General features: G+C 42.5%; 1 protein-coding gene across 8 annotated transcripts in view; it reads left to right on the top strand.

Moving 5' to 3' along the window:
- pclob (piccolo presynaptic cytomatrix protein b) overlaps positions 1-22,303 on the top strand; it is a 72,157-nt gene that overhangs the window by 26,330 nt on the left and 23,524 nt on the right. For 2 of the 8 annotated variants that reach the window (XM_054775576.1, XM_054775573.1), the window contains exons 14-26: positions 2,153-9,389; positions 9,712-11,270; positions 11,348-11,613; positions 11,919-12,741; positions 12,820-13,864; positions 15,691-15,759; positions 16,085-16,111; positions 17,757-17,842; positions 18,811-18,886; positions 18,967-19,092; positions 20,532-20,640; positions 20,828-20,895; positions 20,971-21,209. In XM_054775576.1, the coding sequence (XP_054631551.1) occupies positions 2,153-9,389; positions 9,712-11,270; positions 11,348-11,613; positions 11,919-12,741; positions 12,820-13,864; positions 15,691-15,759; positions 16,085-16,111; positions 17,757-17,842; positions 18,811-18,886; positions 18,967-19,092; positions 20,532-20,640; positions 20,828-20,895; positions 20,971-21,209 (11,730 nt within the window). Of the gene's footprint in view, positions 1-2,152; positions 9,390-9,711; positions 11,271-11,347; positions 11,614-11,918; positions 12,742-12,819; positions 13,865-15,690; positions 15,760-16,084; positions 16,112-17,756; positions 17,843-18,810; positions 18,887-18,966; positions 19,093-20,531; positions 20,641-20,827; positions 20,896-20,970; positions 21,210-22,303 lie in introns of those variants that run through there. The other 6 variants (XM_054775574.1, XM_054775577.1, XM_054775575.1 and 3 more) reach the window with 6 other exon arrangements.

Here is a 22,303-nt window from a genome sequence, read left to right as displayed (position 1 = left end):
AAACCGTGGCCAGTATGCAACATTAATTGTGTTACATTTCAGGTAACATTAAAACATTTCTATCATTCATATCATATTCAAGTCAGTCAGGTGTAAAGCCAAGAAATCACTGTATAATAAAACTAAATTAAAGTACTCACCCGTTAATGACTCTTGACTGGTGACGAGGGGGGTGTTTTTAAGAGCCATATTGTCAATTATTGGTCCTTTATAGGTATACCTGGAAATAACAAAGGTCATATTAATAATAATAATAATGGATACAATTTTATATAGCACTTTTCAAGGTACCCCATTTTCATTCACTCCTCAGTCACACACAGGTGATTGTACAATATCTACATCTGTAGCCACAGCTGCCCCAGGGTAGACTGACAAAATCGTGGCTGTCAATTTGGGCCTACGGCCACTCCGGCCATCACAGAACATTCATTCAAGGAGTGTAACGATTCATTCACTACATCGATGTATATTTCTGCGATCCAACTACATCGATCTGTATTTAGCAAGTTTCCATTCTTGACGGCCTATATCGATCTAACATTGTTTAAAAAGGTAATCATTCGATTGAATCGATACAAGGAAATTAAGCATTGGATGTAAGCACGGCAGGCTTTATATGCATGTGTGTTTTGTTGAATTTTCAATGATAAAGACAGCATAAAGACGATAAAGACGTTCAGCCTGTGTCTGTGATGTCATCGTCTGCGTATGTGGTGGTCATGGGAGTTGTAGTGGACCTGTGAAATACAGTTGATTCGCTTTTTGTCCTTTTGGTCAATTAATTCACTTACAGTAATTCAGTATTTATATTTAACTCATATGTCTTCATTTGAAACTCCTTTTAAGTGACATTTATGGGGACAATATGCAAAGTAAGGACGTTTTGGACGCCTCTCGACAATAGTTTTGCAGTCTAGCAGCAGTGACGTCATCATCCAGCGCGAAGCGTCCAAAACGTATGCATATGTTATGTGGTCAAAACATATGCTTGCGTACGCAGAAGCAATACATGGCGTGCACTTGCTTGTGCCGTAATTACTTAATTCTAGCCATAATTTTTGTTGACCGTTTATTAGTTTTGTCACACATTTACACTCGCGTTTCTTATGTATTCTTATTTTGCATTACCACATTTCCTTACACTGCTGCACGCCATCTGCCATCACTTGACATGCACAATATCTGTTTGGTCTCATCATTATCAAAACTTATTATTATAAACCCACCACACTATGGTATGCTGTTCAGTGTCTCTGTTAAGCACGTCATTAATATGGAGGCCCCATCACGACCCTCTCAGCGACAAAAGATACAACGAGGCCACATTACTTGCTATTTGCGGCGCCGTTCTTTCAAATGGCTGCTCTGATCAGGAGGATTATCAGCACAAAAAAGCCCCTTCTGCCATCGGCTTGTATGGTTTAGAAAGTTTCAACACCTAATTGAAGATGCCATACCACATTTATTTGCTGAGAAGGCAAGGTGGCTGAAGTGTTTTGCCCAGTGACAGGGTGGAGGGAGCGAGGATTGAACTGCCAACCTTCTGGTTTCTGGTATTGCTCATATTCTGCTCTGCAGAATATGACCGATCCTTTTTTTTTAATTTCTGGTTTCATTGTTATTATCACATTTCATCAGAAAGCCAGTAAGTGCTGGACTTTCAGATTACCAAGTAATTATCTGGATAGCATTGATATGATTTGTGGGATTATCATGTGGGCCATCATCTGTAGTGGTTATAATTGCAAGCAAGCATAATAAAAAACAAACTGAATAATGTATTTAGCTGTTGTGTTGAATTTAGTGTGATGTGACATTTTTCCAGTTTTGACCAATTAAAACATTAACAAAATTGACAATTCATTTTTGTGACCTGCTGGCCTATACATTAAAAGAGTATCTTTCATACAGTATATTTTTAGGGAAAATATTCATCCCTGTTCAATTTCTGAGTTAATGTAAATTCTTATTGAAAATGGGCAAAAGTTGGCAAACAACAGTAAGACGTTCTGTGTGATAACAATAGAACGTCATCTTCATCTGAATAAAAAATATTACTACCAGTGATTTTATCTTTTACACCAATTTGATGCATTTGTAGTAGTGGTGCAGTGACATTATTAATCATGTTGTGTTTGTTTTATTGCAGAAGGAATGGCTGTGTCTAAACTGCCACACACAAAAGGCTTTGGTGGAACAACTGGGAGACTCAGGAAAATTGCCTCAGCCTTCACTAGAAACAGCTTTGCCAGAGACACCAGCCATACTTGCATTCAAAAAGGTGGAGCTAAAACCTGCTCCTGCAAAGGCTGAGCTTGCAGCTGGAGTTACAGAACAACCAACCACGCCTATGCCGACAGCAACAACAAGGCCAGCAACAGAGATAGAGCCCACATACATCAAACCAAAAGCCACAGCTGTAGCAACTACAAAAGCTGAACTTGAGTCTGGACCAAATGCAGTGAAGGTTCCACTTATTGAAGAAAAACAGCAGTTAGTTGAATCTACAGCAGAAACCATTAAACCACGAGTGGTCCCTGAATCTGAATTGGCCAGAACAGATGTAACTGTAGAAAGAACAGATTTGGCAAAAGAGGACTCAATTGTGAAAGAAATTCCCATAGCTACTGACAAAACTGAGCCCTCAAAAGCCACAGTTGAGTTGTCTACTGTTCCAATGAATAAAACACAACAACCTCCATCAGAGAAGATTGAAGTCAAGACAGCAAAGGTTGAAGACCAAATCAAACTGAGTGAGCCTGCAACATCTGTTCAGAAGGCTGAAGTTCAGGAACAGTCACAAGAACCTGCGCTGGTCGCAAAAGTCCCACGGTTGACATCAGCTAACAGCAATCAAGTGGTGGCAAAAGTAGCTGATACCACCCTTCCCTCTGAACAACAACCAGAATCTACAAATGAGCCAGATAAAATTACAAAAGAAGCTGCGATATTACAGATATCTTTCCATGCTGGTGGAATAGATGAATTCGAGAACAGAGTTGTGTCCAAGACAGCTACCAAGGCACAATCTAAAGCAGAAGATGACGTTCAACCTCAAATTTTACCGTTTTCAGAGAAACTGAATGAGTCCCAGGTGGTATGCAGTTCAACTAAAAATAATGTAGAAGAAGAACAAGGCCTGCAAGTTAAGGAGGTGGTTGAAGGTGGGAAAAGGCGTCTTAGTTTCCAAGCAATGGAAGAGAGCAGTGGAAGTGATTTCACACCTTCACCTTCACCTGAGGTTCAAAGGAGGAGGCTGAAGGTGAGCGATGTGTCGTCTATCAGTGAGGAGATCAAAACTGAAAGTGCTGACTCATCTATAGAAGATGAAGACGTTATCCGCAGTCAGATAATGGATATGGGTGATGAAGAGGAAATGTCCCTTTCTGATAGTGAGAAAGAAAAGAAATTGTCCAATGAAAAAGACGTCAGAAAGGCTGTGCTTGATAGTACCTCCATTAAACTGAAGTCACTGTCTAGTGAAGGAAGCACATACAATGAAGGAACTTTCGCATGGAGAAAATCCCCTCTCATGGCTAGTGCTGGAGCTTCTGAAACACTTCCCAGTACAACTTTTAAGAAAGCCATTCCAGTCATCAGACAAAGACAAAGCACTGATGAAGAGGTAGAGAGTATCACTGAATCCCTGTCAAAGGGTTCATCCAGTGTTCAAGCATCTAGCTTTACTCCAGGGTCATCACCTACATCTGCATCATCCCTGGAAGAGGACAGTGATAGCAGTCCAAGTCACAGAAGAATTACTGGTGACAAACAGTATCACAAAGGTAAACTCAGACACTCAACCCAGCCACTCCCTATCATTGAAGACTCATCTGAAGATGAGAAATCTTGGAAAGAAAAGAACAAACTAAGCGTCCATGAGCTCTTGTCTGTGAGTGAAAGTGCTTCCTCAGCAGAGGATCCGAGACAAGCCACTGTAATGGATGACACCAATAAAACATCGGGCTCTGAATACTGGGCCAGTGTTGAATCAGAACCAGAAACAGGACAAGCTGTACAAAGAGGGCGCAAACCTTCTCCAACAGTGATACCATTCACCGCAGTTGAAGGAAAGGAACCAGTTTCAAAATTATTAAAGAGTGCAGAAGAGGCATATGAGGAAATTATCCAGAAGGCCAAAGCTATTCCAGGTGATAGTCCTCCTGACGTTGAGCCACTTTATGGAGGAATGGCAATAGAGGACTATCTCTATGAATCCTTGGTTGAGGATCCAGAGATTGTGATATGTGAATATCAAAACATTGAACCTAAACAGGACTACAGCCCTGAACCTTTCAAGAAACTCAGGTCTCCAGAGGAGGTTTATGAAGAGATGATGGAAAAGAAGAGGGAATTGATGATGATCGAGCAAGAGTTTCAACAGGCCCAGACTGCCATGGAATCTATACCTCCTTCAGGTGCTGAGACCTGTGTTGTAATCATACCCACCGAAGTGATATCCTACACTGAAGAATGTGATCCTCCGGCAGGTACTGAAGCTTCGAGTGAGGTGCCAGTCAAGAAAAAGAAACGGCCAGCCCCACCACGCCCTTCTGAACCCCCTAAGAGACCTGAGGTGACTGTTGTTCCAAGCACGCCTTCTGGTTCTATAGGTTTTGTTAGGCCCATGATTCCGCTAGATCCTGCACTTAGAAAGGCTCTCTTCCCCATACCCGACCTCAAGATTACACAGTGTTCATCAGGGGAAGAAGAGGATGACAGTCTTGCAGATGAGTATGGTGTTGGGATTTCTTCTGACATTACCCCAAGTGATGATTCTGAAACCAAAGAGGATCAATCCATAAGCCCACCCTTGTCTGAGATTACTGAAATGGAACCGATTTCTGTGGTCTGTGAAATACCAGAACCAAAACCTATTCCAACGCCAATATCAGCTCCAGAACTAACCACGACACCTTCCCCTGTATCACCACTGTCCCCACCAACTTCACCAGCCACACCAGATTCTAGCATGGCCTCTAATGCAACATCCTCATCCTCATTCCAGGCTCAGACACCTTTATCGTCAGATTCAACTCCTCTTTCTACACCTACAGCTTCCTTCATAACTCAATCCGCCCGAGAGGGCTTGCCATTGTTGCCTGCTAAACGTGAGGCTTCTAGGGAAAGCTCTGCAGTCGTAATATCAGATGTGGTGTCAGACCCTTTCAAAGCTGAAACAGTCAAAATGGTCGGAGCTTCTATTCCTGAGGTCCCAATCCAAGCCTCAGGGGAAACATCACCAGTTGTTGAAATGCCTGACTTGGTTTCATCTCCCTCTCAAATACCCATTGAGACATCTGTGCTAGAGGTGTCAGCACCAAGTCTAGGACCTGTTTTTGTCACAGCTAAGCCTCCAGCTCAATTTAGTGAATCACATGTTATCAGCAAAGTTCCAGTTTCTATCCAATCTTCAGATTATGTCTCGACTGCTACTGTTGGTACAGGAACACGCCATGAACCAGTAATTGTCCAGATGCCTGACGTGGTTTCAACTATCTTTTCACAAACACCTACGACAGGCTCAGCAATCACAATCACAGCAACCACAACCCAGGCCCAACCAAATGTGGTAAACTCAGGCCCTGTTCAATCAGCTGTGATCCCTGTATCTGTTCCATCAACTACTATAGTCAAAAAGAAAGTTCCTCCTCCTCCTCCCCCAAGGTCTACTTCAGTTTCATTACCTGAGCATGGCAAGGAACGGCTACCTACAAGGGGTTCTTCGTATGTTTCCACTACTATGGCTACCACCATGACTACAGGAACCCCAGTTGTTGTCCAGGCAATGCAGTCTGTTGTTGTGGATATTCAGCCAAGAATGGAGGAGATGAAACCTGATGATGTGGCTGTACCTCAAGTAGTGACGCCAACAAGACCAGGGCATGTAGTCATCATAGTGCCAAGTGCGGAAAACATCTCTCGACTTTACCACACTCCACAAAGCAGTACAATCTCTTCTACTGCATCTCAGGCACCAAGTATACAACCTGTCATTACCAGTACTGCCCTATCTAAAACAGCTACGTCAGATACATCCAATGTAGATACAGCATTACCATCCACTTCAGTGGCAGTTGTGCCAATGGTCTCAGTTCCACCACGACCACCTAACCCTACCATGAGAACTAATGTTGTAGAAACAGTAGAAATAGCTGTATCTGATAAACCTCCCCCACCTCCTTCCACATTACCGAAGCCCACTATTTATCCAAAACCACCAATTCCCACACCGGTGACGGCTACTTCAGCAATGGTACAACAGGTTTCCATTACGATTAGTGGCTCTAGTCCCGCAAAGGCTCCCCCACCAATACCACCTAAGCCTGTAATCATTCCAGCTGGACTGGTTTTCAGCCACAAACCAGGAGAAAGTGTCAAACCACCTCCTGTTGCACCAAAAGCTGCAACATTGCCTCGTACCAAAGAACCTCCAAATGCCCTTTCACTTACCCTGACGAGACCTGTGGAGAGTAAGTCAGGGGCAACCTCTCCAAAGTCACCTTTATCTCCAAGACATGCCAAGTGTTTGAAAACATATGTAGTGATAACTCTTCCATCTGAGCCTGGCTCACCAACAGAAGTAATAACAGTCCAGGCACCAATAAGACGAGGCTCCATCCCAACTACAAAAAGGCCAGGAATACGAACAACGCCTTCGGAGCAGAAATCACCCAGTGACACATTTTTAGCTCAGGCCACAGTTCGGAGAGCTTCTGTCCCCACTGTGAGGCATCCACCCCCAATACCCATAGCATCAACTATTCCATTGGAACAAGTGACAGTGGTCTCTGAAGTGCAGGCTGGGTCTGATCAGGAAATACCAATTCAGGCCTATAGTGTACCAGACCCAATAAAGAAGCCATATATACCTGTGATAATGCAACAACAACAACCGGTCTGTCAGCCCTTGCCACCACCTACACTAATGCAACAAAACACAACAAAGACTTCAGAAATTATAAGTGAAGTCACTGCAAGACCACAACCTGAATCACCAGTCACTCATACAAAAATAGTCTCAGAGGGTGTGAAACTTTCACAAGAGACTTCAGCTGAATCACAAATACGAACACTGCCGACTCAGCCCCTGACACATGTTGTTATTCCGCTAGAGCCTGAAGTACCTTCCGATATAAAAATTCCCAGAGAAAATACAGTTATCATGTCCTCAACTGAAATAGAAAAACAACCAGAAATGGCAAGTGGAACCGTCCTCACTGAAGCAGCTCTAAGATCAGTAATAGCAATGAGTCAGCAGCTTCCTCTTCAGCAGCAACCTATGCGGCATGAAACAATGACTGACTCACTGATGTCTACTAGTGAATTCCAGTCAGTTCCACAAACCATGCAGCGAATACCTACACAGCAACCATATTCTGTAGTTGAGGTGAGGACAGTCGTAGCAAAGACAGAATCCCAAAATGATTATGTTGTTACAATACCAGATGTACAAATATTACCTCAGGTGTGTCAAGAGGTTGCCACAACTCCTGCACATCTGACTCAGTTAACAATGGAGAAGATAGCTGCAACTGCTGAAGTGATTCCCTCACCTGTTATAATGGAGACACAACATATAACACCACAACCAGAGGACCCTTCTTTTACTTATATGCCTCATGTCTATGGAAGTATTTCATCATCAGTCATGCCATGTTCAACACCACCACTTGAAGTTATTGCATTGCAGCCGGATTCGGCACAGATTATAACAAAGGAGGCTGTTGCGAGACAAGCACCGATGTCATCAGTGATACAGCCTCATGTAGTGGCTTCAATGCCCTATAAAGTTATTCCATCCGAACAACCTTCAAGAGAAAGGAGAACATCTGTATCATCCATTGGAAATCAACCATACAGCACAGGTGAAATATTTACCTTTCCTACAGATTTTGAAATGCCGGCCCAGGTTGTCAACACTGAGGGCATTGCTGCTGCAAGAAGGCAGGCTTCAACCACGCAGCAACCATTGGTAATAAACATACCAGCTGAAAAAGATATCCCTCTCAATGTGTACGAAACCTGCAGAAAAGATTCATATCCTTCAATCGAACAACCACAGGTATTAACGTATTCATCAGAATATGATGACCCTCTGGAGATAATAACCACTGAGGCATACACAAGGAGAACCTCAACACCTGCTGCCCAGGACATTCCATCTGGTGGACCTGTTGCTCCAATCACCATCACTAAAATTCAACAAGAGTCAATTGAGAGCCAAGAAATTCGAGGACCAGAGAAGGTTGTCTCCAGTATGAGTCGCAAGTATTCTTCCTCAGTTTCTACCACCAGTCAGCCTGCTGAAATCTTGCCAAGCTTAGTGACTCAAGTAGTAACCACTGAGGTCCAGAGGACTACTGTGTCTGTTGTCCATGAAAGACTTCCACAGCATACACCACCCATAAAACCTGATGAAAGTAAATACCAAGCTCAACCTAAACAAAATGGTAGAATAATCTATCCTGGGGATGTTATGGATCTACGGACCATAAAAATTGGTGCAAAGATGACTGACCAAGGCATGGACCTGACTCCAACTGAGTTATATAGACAGTCATCCAATGACAGTGTTCGTCAAATTACGGCAGTACAACCTGAAATCGTAAATCTTAGCGCTGAGGTTATTCCAGCGACAACACTGTCTGTAGTAACCGACAGCATCACAATAGTCACATGCACAGCCACCATTGCTTCATATTGCAACCCTCCAGCAGAGAAACCTCTAGACTTGCAAGGGCCTGTTACATCATTACCACTGCCCCTCACCACATACAGACCATTCGAACCACTGGCACAGATTGTCTACAGACCTGTGAGCACCCTGCCTGCAGTTACCGTTGTAGCATCCACAGCTCAAGACATACCAATTAATCTTTCCTTTGGCTCACTAGCCAGGGGAGGGAGGCCAGTGACTTCTGCACCAACAGACATCAACAGTGGGGACTCTGTCATGTCTTTGGAGGCGACAGGGGCCATGGATCTGTCCAACTACAGACCAGTGAGAGCAATGGTAGCTTTATCTGGAACAAGTCCTGAAGTAATAACCACAGTTGTCGAAGATGATGGGACACCAGTTGATCTTACTGCTGGTAGAAGGAGTGTATGCTGTGATGTTATCTACAAATTGCCATTTACTGGAAGCTGTAGAACACAACCCCCTGTCACAACTCAGCCTGACAACCGTTTGGACTACAAAGCTGATCAGTATGATAGTGCTGGACGATATGGCAACAGAGAGATCAATGGTGAAAAAGCATCAATATCTGAGGCCAGCCTCAGAGAGGCAGGGCTCTTTCCCTATGATCCTAATAGGGAATATGACTACCTCAATGGATCTACAGATGGCGCTATTGACCTCACTGCCACAAAACTCCCTGCTGGTGAGTACAATTATAGTTATGCTGCATGATCAAATATTTTATTTATTGGATGAATGTTGTTGTATTAAGAGACATTTTTTATTTTGCATGCTGTTGTACTTTTGGTTTTCATTATTTTAATTGTGTGTTATTGTTTTTTCTTTTGTCTTCAAACAGATGCATGTGTGTGCCTGCGTGTACTCCCTCAGTATTTTGGTTTTGCATCTTGCTAGACTTCAAATGACTTCAAATATGCATGTGCATTCGGCATAATTTAAAAATTATTTGTAATATTGTGTATATTATATTTAGTAAAAACTATACCCTTGACTTGTTGTGGCAGGTAAAGCTCTTGACTACACTAACAAAGCTACCACAGCCTTCCCTGGGATGACTACTTCTTCATCTTCCCAGGATGTTCTTGCTGGTTTTGGTGTAAATAGTGCTCTAAGAACTTCAGATGGAATGGTTTACTCCTCTGTTTCTGCCCCAGTTCCATCAACATACGCAATTACCACCCAACCTGGCTCCATCTTTAGCACTACCTTAGTGCCTACATCAACAATCCAGAATCAGTCTGTGCCCCAACAATATAGTTTTATACCTGCCACAGACCAAGGCCAAATTATTCCTTATGACACAGTGCTCCCAAAGGAACTTCTACCCACTGCATTGGCTGATATCATAACAGGCTTTCCCGAAATGTATTCAGATACCACCCTGGAAGCACTGGCTGCTTCTCTGGATGCGTTAGCTTTATCTCCAATATTTCCTGGTTTAGACAGCACTAAGATGGCTCAGTACCAGATGGAGAGGGAGTTTCTAGAGCTGGAGAAGCTTAAACAGCTCTGTCTTGCAGAGGAGTTAGAGTGGGAGAGACAAGAGATCCAGCGTTATCGTGAACAAGAGCAGCTAATGTTGCAACAGGAGCTTGAGGAGCTTCAGGCTTTGAAACAACAGCTTCTCCTGCAGCAAGAGGAAGAACACCATGCTCATATGATAGCCCAGCAGGAAACTTATGCCCAACAAAAAGAACAACTGCAGCAAATCCAGCAACTCCAGCTTCAACTCCAGCGGCAGTTAGATGAGCACTATGGTAACACAGGTACTACAACAAACCTCCTTGAGGCCAAGTATGCTGGAGTTGGAGACAGTGGACAGTATTGGCCTGTCAAAGATGAGTCTACAGGTCCATCGACTGGAACACAGGAAAGTCAGGACCAGCATACTGTAGAAAAAAATATTCAAGATGATCAGGACACAGGTAAAAAGATAATTGACAGTGGAGTGCAGACTGATGATGAAGACTCAACAGAGAAGCAGCACATCGGAAGAAGGAAGAAAAACAAGAGAAACACTGATAGCTCGGCCCAGACTGACGATGAAGACCAAGATGAATGGGATGCTCCAACAAAGGCCCGACGGCGCTCTCGCAAGCACAGCAGTGAAGGAAAACATAGCTCTAAGGTCTCTAGCATTGCTATCCAGACAGTCGCTGAAATATCCGTTCAGACCGATCATTCTGGAACCATCAAACGACCCAACGTCCAGATGGACACCAAGGTTGAAATAATCAAACACATCTCAGCTCCTGAAAACTCTCAGCGAGGTGGTAGTCTGAGCTGTCAGACAGATTCAGATAGAAGACACACAGCCAATGAAATGGGTTACGGCACACACTTAACAATTGATGCACCAGCTAGATCTAGAGGTTTCTATACCTCAGTATCCCCCCTGTCCCCTGATAAATCACTTGGAGGACAGAGAATGCTGACTGCGGACCCAACCAGATTTTCTTCCGGCCCTCGGTTGAAGCCTGGTCAGAAGTTTCTATCTGAGCCTAAATCACTGAGTCCTACCACAGAAGACAGGATGAGTGGATACTATGCAGAAAGTTATTCCGTAAGTTATGCAGTTAATTGAAATTTGGGTTTGTGTTTCAAATCCTGATTCAGCATTTGGTTAACCATGTGCTGTAGGGGCGAGGCTCTCCCTCTGGCACAGGTAAGAAGGTCAAGCGGACACTTCCAGACCCACCTCCCGAGGATGACTCGCTGATGGGACGGTCAGGCTACAGCACCAACTCTGCTCGTCGCCGTCTTGCCCGCAGTACCACAATGGCTCGGGCGAAAATCCTACAGGATATTGACAAAGAGCTTGATCTGGTGGAGCGGGAATCTTCAAAACTGCGCAAGAAACAGGCTGAACTCGATGAAGAGGAAAAGGAAATTGATGCCAAACTACGGTGAGATGCTGCAGAGTTAACACTATTTAGGAAATGATTTTGTGTGACATAATCCATTAAACAGTATTCACCAATAAATTTGATTAATACCATTGCTGTTGTTCCTGTTTTGGAATCATCCTTCGTAATCCATCTGCATGATGCCCACACTTACCTTGATAGTTTATGGGCTAAAAGGCTACCTTGACACCCCTCAGTGAGACTTCTCCAAACTCACAAATAGTGAAAGGTATTATGGTGTGAGAACTTAGTTTTTCTTTGAAATGTTAAGAGAAATTTTACTGAATATGTCTTTATTGCTATAGGTACCTGGAAATGGGTATCAATCGACGAAAGGAGGCCTTGCTTAAAGAACGAGAGAAGAGGGAAAGGGCCTATCTCCAGGGGGTGGCAGAGGAAAGAGATTACATGTCAGACAGTGAGGTTAGCAACATTAGAGATGACAGGAGTGATGGCCTGGAGAGGCCACGGACAGCTCCCCAGTCTGAGTTTGATCAGTTCATTCCCCCACAAACAGAAGCCGATTCCCAGTATAACACGCTAACAAGCCCCTACTCTCATTACGGCCAGTATGTTCCCCAGACTCAAACCACTAGCCATTATAGTCAACATAATCTATATGAGCAGCAGTCAGTTTACCACCAACAGGTGTCACCTTACTCAACCTTATCCATTTCCCATGGTCAGGATCAGCCTAGCAGCTACCAACATGCTCTGCTCTTACAAGGAAAGCAGCGTCAAACCAACCTGTCCGATTTAGAACCTAAGATCTCGACTAACTATGAAGTCATACGTAACCAGCCTCTAATCATTGTGCCGACTTCCTCTGAAAGTGGCTATGGTGTGGCTCATCTTGGAGGCAAGTATGGCAGCTTGGACTTAAGGCTAGGGCTAGAGGAAAGGAGCATGGCCTCTAGTCCCATGTCAAGCATATCTGCAGATTCCTTCTATGCTGATATTGACCAACACAATGCTAGAAACTATGTGCTGATCGAGGACATTGGGGAACTCACCAAAGCCTCCACAGGATTGGGTACCACTGGCTTGGGTTCTGGTTTTACCCTGCCTGATAAGGAGTTGTCTAAGGCTGACAGACTACTTAGGGCAGCAGAAGTGAGACGCACAGAGGTACACCCACTTAATTTTCAATAATAATCAACTTTATGTCTACTTACTTTTTAATTAACATACTTTTTTTCTGTTTAGGTAGCAGATTTTTTAGGGCCCTCCCAACTTCAAGGTTATGGTAAAGGAGAAGATGACACTATGGAGGAACCTTATGAGTTAAAGCTGCTGAAGCAGCAGATCAAGCAGGAGTTCAGGCGAGGAACTGAGGGACTAGAGCATTTACCAGGATTGGGACTTCCTCAGTATCTCCCCAGTGATAGTAGCTTTCGCCACTTCCCAAAAGGTGAAAAGTACAGCATTGGAAGGCTCACTCTGGAAAAACAGGCTGCAAAACAACTCCCGGCTGCTGTGCTTTACCAGAAACAGATGAAGAACAAAAAGGCTTTAATTGACCCAAAAGCCATCACTAAATTCTCCCCCATTCAGGAGAGTCGAGATTTGGAACCAGACTTTGGTAGCTACATGGGATCGGGAGCTTCTTCTGTGACCAATCTGGCTGCTAGGGCAAGGTTGCTTCAGGATGAGATTACATTTGGACTAAGGAAGAACTTATCAGAGCAGCAGAAATACTTGGGCTCCTCACTGGGGACAAATCTTGCTGGTTCTCTTGGACAGTCCCTTGGACTCGGGTCCACTATTAGGGCCACTGTCCAGGATGATGGCACTTACCCAAGCGGCAGCCGCTCCAGACCATCATCTCGTCCATCTTCCCGGCCCTCGTCTGTCTATGGCTTGGATCTATCAATCAAACGGGATCTTTCCAGCTCCTCACTGAGACTTAAAACAGAAGGGGATGTTTTAGATGCAGCATTTGCGCCTGGTGTGACCAGAGCAAAGCCCACCAGTTTGCCTATCAGCCAAAGTCGGGGCCGCATACCCATTGTGGCTCAAAACTCAGAGGAGGAGAGCCCTCTGAGCCCTGTGGGGCAGCCTATGGGTATGGCTAGGGCTTCAGCTGGACCTCTCCCTCCAATTGCTGCCGACTCCAGGGACCAATTTGGATCTAGCCATTCTCTGCCGGAGGTTCAGCAACATATGAGGGAAGAATCTCGGACTTGCGGCTACGATCGAGATATCGCATTCATCATGGATGACTTACAAGGTGCCATGTCGGACAGTGAAGGTAAATGGAACCAGAGACTGTTGCAAGAAGTTTACTGTGTGGACGTGCTTGTTATGCATGCTGCTGCTGAGTGATCTTACTGTTGTTGTGCTCTTCAGTCATCAGTACTCCAAACAATCGTTGTTGGTAGCTGTATTTTCCTTCTTCTTGTTAAATATTTCACATGTGCATGCTGTTATTTTCCTTTTTTTTAATGCTTCCACTTAGCAATACATGAGACTCTTAGCTTGAGTTTATGTATGGAACCATGCAAGTCTATCCATATTTTTTCTGTGATTTCAATAGCATGCTTTGTCATTTTATTTTTACATTGCTTTACTTTTCTGCAAATACATGTTCCATGTAAAAGTTGATCAAATGTCTTCTTGAAAGGGAATACAGTCGTCCCTTGTTTTTCGCCGTTAATTGGTTCCAGACCCGACCGCGGTAAGTGAATTTTCATGAAGTAGGATTCAACATTAATAAACGGAATATTCTCGAAAACCTATAAATTCGGGTTTTAAAATTATGAGAGCCCTGTAGACATGAAATAAGACATCAATAGTCACTTTTACACTCCTACTATGCTTCGTTTACGTCACATTGCACAGGCTATGGGAGCTCTGCAGGGCCATAGCAGACGGCCACCCCTAGTGTGGCAAGCTACCGGGCTAACTAGTTAGCCTCTCCAATATACTTACTCTAAACTTAAGAAACTGTTTCAAACAGAGTGGGTAAGAAGAACAAAGAAGCTAAAAACTTACCACTTCCACAAGGAATGGGAGGATAACTTTTTTATCCACTCGATATACGTCTCAGCCATGGCATGTCGACTCGACTCTGCTGGCTCAGTAGCCAGTCTCCATGCAGTGTGAAAAGGTAATGTAATCTCACGTCATGTCTCATAACATTACTGATTCCTACTAACCAGAATACTACAGTACATATAACTTGTCTTTCAATATTTTCTGACAAATAATATGCCAAAGTTATCCACGTAACAGCAATCATTTATTTATTTTTCATTTTTTTTAAACACGATATAGTGAAGGAGCGATATTGAAACCGCGATATAGCGAGGAACGACTGTAATTACTAGAGTATATAATACTATATTTGGTGACAATATTTCACATTAGCAAAATACTGCCCTGTTTATTAGCAATTGTGCTTATGTAATTTGCACATTGTAGCCAAACAACACTGAATACAGTTTGATTAAGCTGATTTTTTTTTTTTTTACAAAAAAATAAATACATAAATGAACGACAATACTGCATTTTCAATTCTATTATATGTTAAAGTATTTTTTTTATAGTAATTCAACAATATGGAATTTTTGTACACATGTTCATGTTTAGCCTGCAATTATCTTTCAATAAACTGTACTGTATGTAGTCATTTATACTATCGCCTTATCATCATGTCATTATTGTTAGGTTAAGTGTGTGTCTTGATGTAATTTTTTTTATAACTGCATTTGATTTTGCATCCTTGCATGTTTTTTTTTTTTTACATACACTGACAATCTGTATTTTGAGTTTCCATCTTAATAAAGTCAATGTCCTCTGCATGTTCTGCTGTTTTCAGGAGGTCTCATTGCCATTTCACACAGCAGTTTATTAGTATTGTAGCGGCAACTCACACACCAACAGTTGTAAAACAGATTAACATATTTGACATGAAGTACTCTTTTCCAAAATACTGTTTCTTGATGATGGCTAGTGTCTCATCCCGTTGTCATTACATGAGCTTCTGGACTGTTTTTGAAGGAGCTTTCTGGAGCTGATGAGAAGATGATTTGTGTGATTACGCCACATATAAGTTTCAATCTGCCTTGATTACAGGACTCAGTGAGTCCATGCTGGTGTTGAACAGAGACGAAGCCAGAATCTTTCATGAAAGTATCAGACACGGTAGAGTATTTTAACTAACTAGTGAACTAACTCTTAAGGCCCACTTTGATTGATGGATGAGCTTTTCCCTATAATGTATTTTGTGTATTTTTCATAGTGCCTCTCCTTAAGTGTCTAGTGGCTAGTTGTATGCAGTAATTTTCCAGCATGCATCATACATTGACTCCCGCTTTTAATGCATGTGCTGACATACAGTCCCTGTACATATAGGCTATCAGCTTAGTCCCTGTAGCTTGACTTTGTAGTTTGCTGCACGCATTTCTTTAAACAAAACATACAGTATATTCCTTCTTTTAAAACATATATATACAATTTTGTACCCCAGCTGGAGGCCCAAACTGGAATATAGAAGGTGAGACAGCATTCTCCCATGTAGCCTCCATGTCGCATATCATTCTTCTTCTCAATGATTCACTTCTTTATGAGTTACCTTATCAACATACCGACTGGACTCATTATGGAATGACCCGCATCTCAATGGTGGAAAGTAACATGCCATTTAGCACAACTCTAGTTGCTGACATGTCCAATTCATTTGGGAATGAACCATCACAATAGCACATCTGCTGCAGTGACTCAAACTATGCATCATTAGGGAATGGCTGCACATCACAGTGGTTTTTGTAAGCATATCAGCTCCATTTCTGGTCTTTCATGTTCATGTAGTTTTTGCAAGATGTGCTGTTTCGATTGGTATTAGAATGCAAATCTTTTTTTTTATGACAAAGCTCTTCAAAGTCGACATTGCCACTGTGATCTGACTGTAGATGAGAGTGTTGCCTCTAATTCTGAGAAGCACCGATAGATGGCTGTTAATCTGAGCTGCAGAGATAACAGGATAATACATTTACATAAACTCAAAATTTCAGGGGCTACGGGGCACAAGGCAAGTTTCAAATGGAAGTCTCACAACACTTTTCTGTACATGCACTTATGACAGACCCCAGCATATTCTAATCAGTAGAAATGTAAACTATGCCATCAGAACATTACGAAACAAAGCTGATATGTAGGATGTTATCAATATATTTTACTGTTTTAATTTAATACAGGTGGTCCTCGGTTGATGTCATTCTGTTGTTTCGTGGTTACGTATGCTCTCCCATGAATTAAAAACGTAATTTTGCTCCATAAACATGAGACTCGCTAACTATACATACAGTATGCACTCAATATTGGCCACACTTTGTAACGTTGTAAGGATGATGAGTAGGTGGTCTATCAACAATCTCTTTATTGCAAAAACAAAACAGGCAACTGTTGGCCGAACCACACCATAACAACAGCTAATCAGCAAACTCAAATGTCTTCTCTGCACGCGCACAGGTCACCTTCACTAACACTCGGAAATCACAACATTTTTTAACACTACACATCACTACGTGGTCTTTGATTCTCTGCAAGTGACAGTAATAGCGTATTAGTGTAGTGGTGTTATTATTGAGAAGGAAAGGTTGCTGGTGCTTTGGCTTTTATTTTGTCTTACTTAATTTAATTATTGTCTTTAGTGTTTTATTAGTTTATTTTATGTGTGAGGGGCTTAGGAGTTAGTTTCATTATAATTTAGGTGTAAGGTCAGATTTACACCATAACTCAACTTCCATCACATTCAAGGAACACAACTCGTATGTAACCAAAGGACCACCTGTATTATAACATCAATTCAATTCCAAGAGCATAAGAACTGTATTTAAAATTCTGTTGCAAGAGGTTCTGTTTTTATACTAAGCTGGTGGAGGAATCATAGATGTATGTATTAACCCTTATTCCCTTCACAGTGTACAAACTGTAAGTAAAGAAGAAGAAAACATGCATTCAAATACAGAAAACTGATGTGTAACAGACTTTGTGATGCATATTGGAAACTGTGTTTCCAAAGCTTGATTGAAAAATTGAGCTCTGCTTTATCCTTACCATTTTTGAAATAGATTAGTAGATTTTAATTTTATTTTTTTTAAGGGTGGACTGGCTTTTAACTGCTGCTCCTTCTTGCCTAGCCTACCACCTGAGAAGAGAGGACACAGACTGGTTTGATAAACCAAGAGAAGGACACCCTCAAGCCAAACACATGGACAGGAGACAGGTGAAATGAAAACTTAAGAGAGATGATGTTGCTGAGCCTAAAGGCCAAAGAAGTAAATCAATTAAGTATGACAACTTTAGTCATGTATCACCGTATATCATAGCAATAGCAAGATACTAGGACAATATGACCCCTAGTGGTCATAAGTATAGGAAATACATCAGAACAATCTGATTAGATTAGAAAGAGCCATGACTGTGCCATGAACAACAATATGAAATACCATATATTCTCAAATGGTGAACGTCACTATATATTTAATATAAACACAAAGCCTTAAAAAACGGGCCGTTGCATTGCCCACTTAAAAGGATAGTTTGGATTTTTTGAAATCTTCTTCGCTGTGGAACACACACGTAAACCAGATGGCCGCAGCGCTCCGTCGCGGATGAAGATGCGACACATACGTAAGAGTGGAGAGGCGACAGTGCGCAGAGATACGGCGGGAGACAAATACAGGGTGTATCAAAAAAAGTAGACTCTTCTAAAAGTAACCACTAAACTTACAATTGAATATTTTTCTGAAATTTCTTTATTTGCATATGTTGGTATGGACACCATCCTTCGGTCCGTAGCATAATTGCATGCATGACTGAACACAGGCCCGTTTACCGGTGGGCAAAAAACATTTTTCCTCCAAAACATTAAAGAGTTCAAATTTAAGGAAAAGTCAAAAACCCTGATGCAAAATGAATATTTTAAGTTCTTCTACGCTGCGATAACCAAATTATTCCGACAAGATTGGTCTTGTCTGAATCTCCATCAACTAGTCAGCGCACAGCAATGTGTCTAGCTCTACCTCTCTCAAAGAGATGCCTTAGTTCAAAGAAACACCTGCTATTTGATGCACCGTACCAAAAGTAAAAGTGTATGACTCTCTCAGACCTGATACAGTTACTTTAAAATAATTACTATTACTAATGCTAAATACTACTATACATTTTTAACATATATAACTTCTTCCTCAGATAAAACTGGTCCCTTATGTCTTCCCTCACACTCGTGTTAAGCTTACGAGAGACCAGAGGGACTCCAGTGTGTCAGGTACAACCTCTTACATACGGAACAACAAGTCCACATGGATGTTGTCGTCGTTTAGTCCTGATTATGCTGTGTTTGCTTAGGGAATGGACTTGGAATACGAGTGGTTGGCGGCAAGGAGATTCCAGGGAGCCGTGGAGAGATTGGAGCCTACATTGCCAGAGTTATCCCTGGTGGAGTTGCAGAGCAAACGGGAAAAGTCACAGAGGGTGAGAAGTGAATGATAGAAGTGTTTTTGGATCAAATGCTTACAATCTGTAGCATGATTTGTTTGCTGGGAAAGCCACTTATCCAAAAAGTCATAATCTTGACATGCATATGTTCTGTGGTGTGTCATTTCTATTTCATAAGACATCACATCCTTTAAAAAAAGGCTTTACCTTGGGTGGTATTAGTCATTGGGCTATATTTAACAAGCATTATGCAGCAGAGGCACCGCATTCTCACCTCAACATACTGAGGTGCAATTTTCGAACACAAGAGCTTAGATGCTTATGCTGCTTCTTACAGTTAAAGGTTGTTCTTTGAGGATGTATAGCTTTAATCTACAGTCGTAATTCTTACAAAGGGGGAAGGAATTTGTGCCTGATGTCACCCTGTTTTAACACCACCTATTTGAAAAGCCAAAGAGCATCTTAAATGAGGTATTGCTATCATTAGAAGTCTCAGTTGTAACAGGAGCAGGCACTGTGGTCAGGGAGCTGATGTTTACCCGCTGCTGCATGCTGAATTGGAACTATGCAAGCGTAGCACAACAGAACATGCCTTCAGGTGCAAGCAAAAATAGAGCACAGGGAAGGACGAAATGTATTAGCTCTGTACAGCGACAGCCGAGGGCATTTTCTGAAAAGACACGCATTAACCCAAGCAGCTGGTGAGTTTGACGGGTTTTATTTTTGTAAATGTGAGCTCACACGTGTCATCTTAAAATTGTGCATTTTTTGCGTTCATTAAACTTCCCACGTGGATACAGTATATAAGTGGATGTATAAAAGTTTGCCTATTGCCTCTTGTTTAGAGTCTTAACATGGTGTCTCGAAATTAATGCTTATAGTCATAGTCAGGGCCGCCCCTGGCCACATTGGGGCCCTAAGCAGGACTGTATTGGGTGGGAGGCACAACACAGCCTCAACAGAATCAATGTTGTAATATTGGTAAAGCGCAAACTGCTCAGCTAGAATGAAAACCACTGATGAGTTCATTGTAAACAACAGTGCGGCAAATGCAGCACGCATACATTTCACACCAACAGCTGAGTCGCGCAACCAGAGGTACATAAAGCATACTATAAATGCTGCTAATGCCATCTCGTGGAGTTGATATCTAAAGTTGTTACTACAATCAGAAGGTTGCCTACAGCCACAGCTGTCAATGTTTTGTCAGTGTTGACCTGGTGCTAATTAGAGACCATGCAGACCATTGCTTTTGTACCATGCAGTGTTTATTGGAATATGGAGACTATAATGCCGTTAAATGGAGCATTTACGGTACTCTGTATCAAAGGGATTCCTAAATGATAAATTACATGTTGTTTGGAAAACTCTTAAATGAAAATGAAAGTCTACACTTTATTTACATCCTTTTTTATTTTACATACATGTATAAAACATATAATTTGAAACACTTTGTTTCACTTTTGACATAAAAGGCATGCAGGTGTTAGAGTGGAACGGCATCCCGTTGACGGGAAAGACCTATGAAGAAGTGCAAGGCATCATGGGCCAGGCGTGCGCAGAGGCGGAGCTCTGTGTGAGACTGTAAGTCACAGCTGTCACTATTTAGCCCTCCCGTCCCATTGAAACTCTTTACATGTTTAGATGCAATATGGTGACTGTGCACCCATGACTACCTTCTCCTCCACGCCCCTTCATCTGACAAACACCACTCTCTAACTCATTCCTGTTAAATTCACTGGTTGATATTCCACTGCAAATGTCCCCTCAGCGACCTTAATATGCTGTCTGACCCCGAGCACCCACAAGTCCTGGAGCACCATGTCCAGCTTAAAGCTGGTATGTACAATGCATTTGCATGCACGTGTGACACCTGTTAGCACAATGTGCATTATCGTGGATGTTTGGCTTCAGTAGGTGGGCAGCGTTCTCCTGGTGTGGATCCTAAGCAGCTGGCTGCAGAGCTACAGAAGGTGTCCCAGCAGCAAGCTCCAGGCATGTTGGGCACAGGAGTTGGACCTGGAGGGTTGGGAGTGTTGTCGGCATTGGAGCGGTCAGCTCTACTCCACTCAGGCACCGGATCTGCAGCTTCCAGTGGTGTGCCGAGCCCCGGCCAGCCTGCATCCCCTGCCATAAACAAGAAACGACACAAGGTAGTGAATTTTAATGCTTGAAGTTACTACATCTTTGAATAACACAAATATACAGTATGCAGAGTGGCATTTTTATGTGAAAACAAACTGGTGGAGCACCCAAGTAACTCAAGTAGGCTACAAACCAGTGAAATACATTACTTTCTCTTACGGTCTTATGTGCCTTATTGCAATGCTGACAATTCTAATTATAAATAATAGTATAGAGCAGGGGTGGCCATTACGTCGACCACGGGCTACCGGTCGATCACGAAGGTGTGGGTCGATCTCATAAACATCACTTTGTAGATGTCATATGACATCAGTCAGCTGACATTAAGCTCCCCTCCTGATTTGCTGGTGCTCCCCCGCGGCAAGTAGTGAACAGACGTCTCAAACTGCACACAAGGAGACAGGGGAAACCCTGTTTAGTATATGTCTGTGTAGGCTCTCAGTCGTACAGGAGTTGTCCAACGAGGGAAAGGCTTCTTGAGATGTCATCTGTACTTCTGTGAAGAAGGTGTCGGACGTTTCGCTCCTCATCCGAAGAGCTTTGTCAGCGAACTAACAAGTGCTGGTAGCCTAGGCCTTAAATACAGTAAGAGTGAGCAGGATTGGTGTGCCAATGCCCTCCTCCAATTGGTTCCTTACACTAAGAATGGGAGGAATTGTGGTCTAATCCTCTCCTTCCATTAGCACCTCGATCAAAGGGAATTGTAGCTCCCTGTAGTTGGGTATGAGGGAGCTACACGTCGAAACGAGAGGCGAAACGTCCGACACCTTCTTCACAGAAGTACAGATGACGTCTCAAGAAGCCTTTCCCTCCCTGTTTAGTAGTATAGTAATTTCAAAGTTTACAGGTTAGATTTTGTATATCCAGTAATCCCTCACAATATCACAATTCAGTTATCACTCTGTCACGATATCACATTCTTTTTCTTGAATTAATGAATTTACGATTGCTGTTTCGTAGTTGACTACAGCCTATTGTTAGTCAAAAATATGCATATTTAAGTAAATTGTATGTATTCTTGACCTAAATAAAGCATTTCAAGCATAAACATTGCTAAATGAAAGAACATACAAGGCCTGGGTACACGTACTATACAGTAGAA

Source organism: Dunckerocampus dactyliophorus, chromosome 5 (assembly GCF_027744805.1).
Source record: "Dunckerocampus dactyliophorus isolate RoL2022-P2 chromosome 5, RoL_Ddac_1.1, whole genome shotgun sequence".
Classification (NCBI taxonomy): Eukaryota; Metazoa; Chordata; class Actinopteri; order Syngnathiformes; family Syngnathidae; genus Dunckerocampus; species Dunckerocampus dactyliophorus.
Note: the sequence above shows the minus strand (reverse complement) of the source record. Positions and strands in the feature narration are given on the sequence as shown.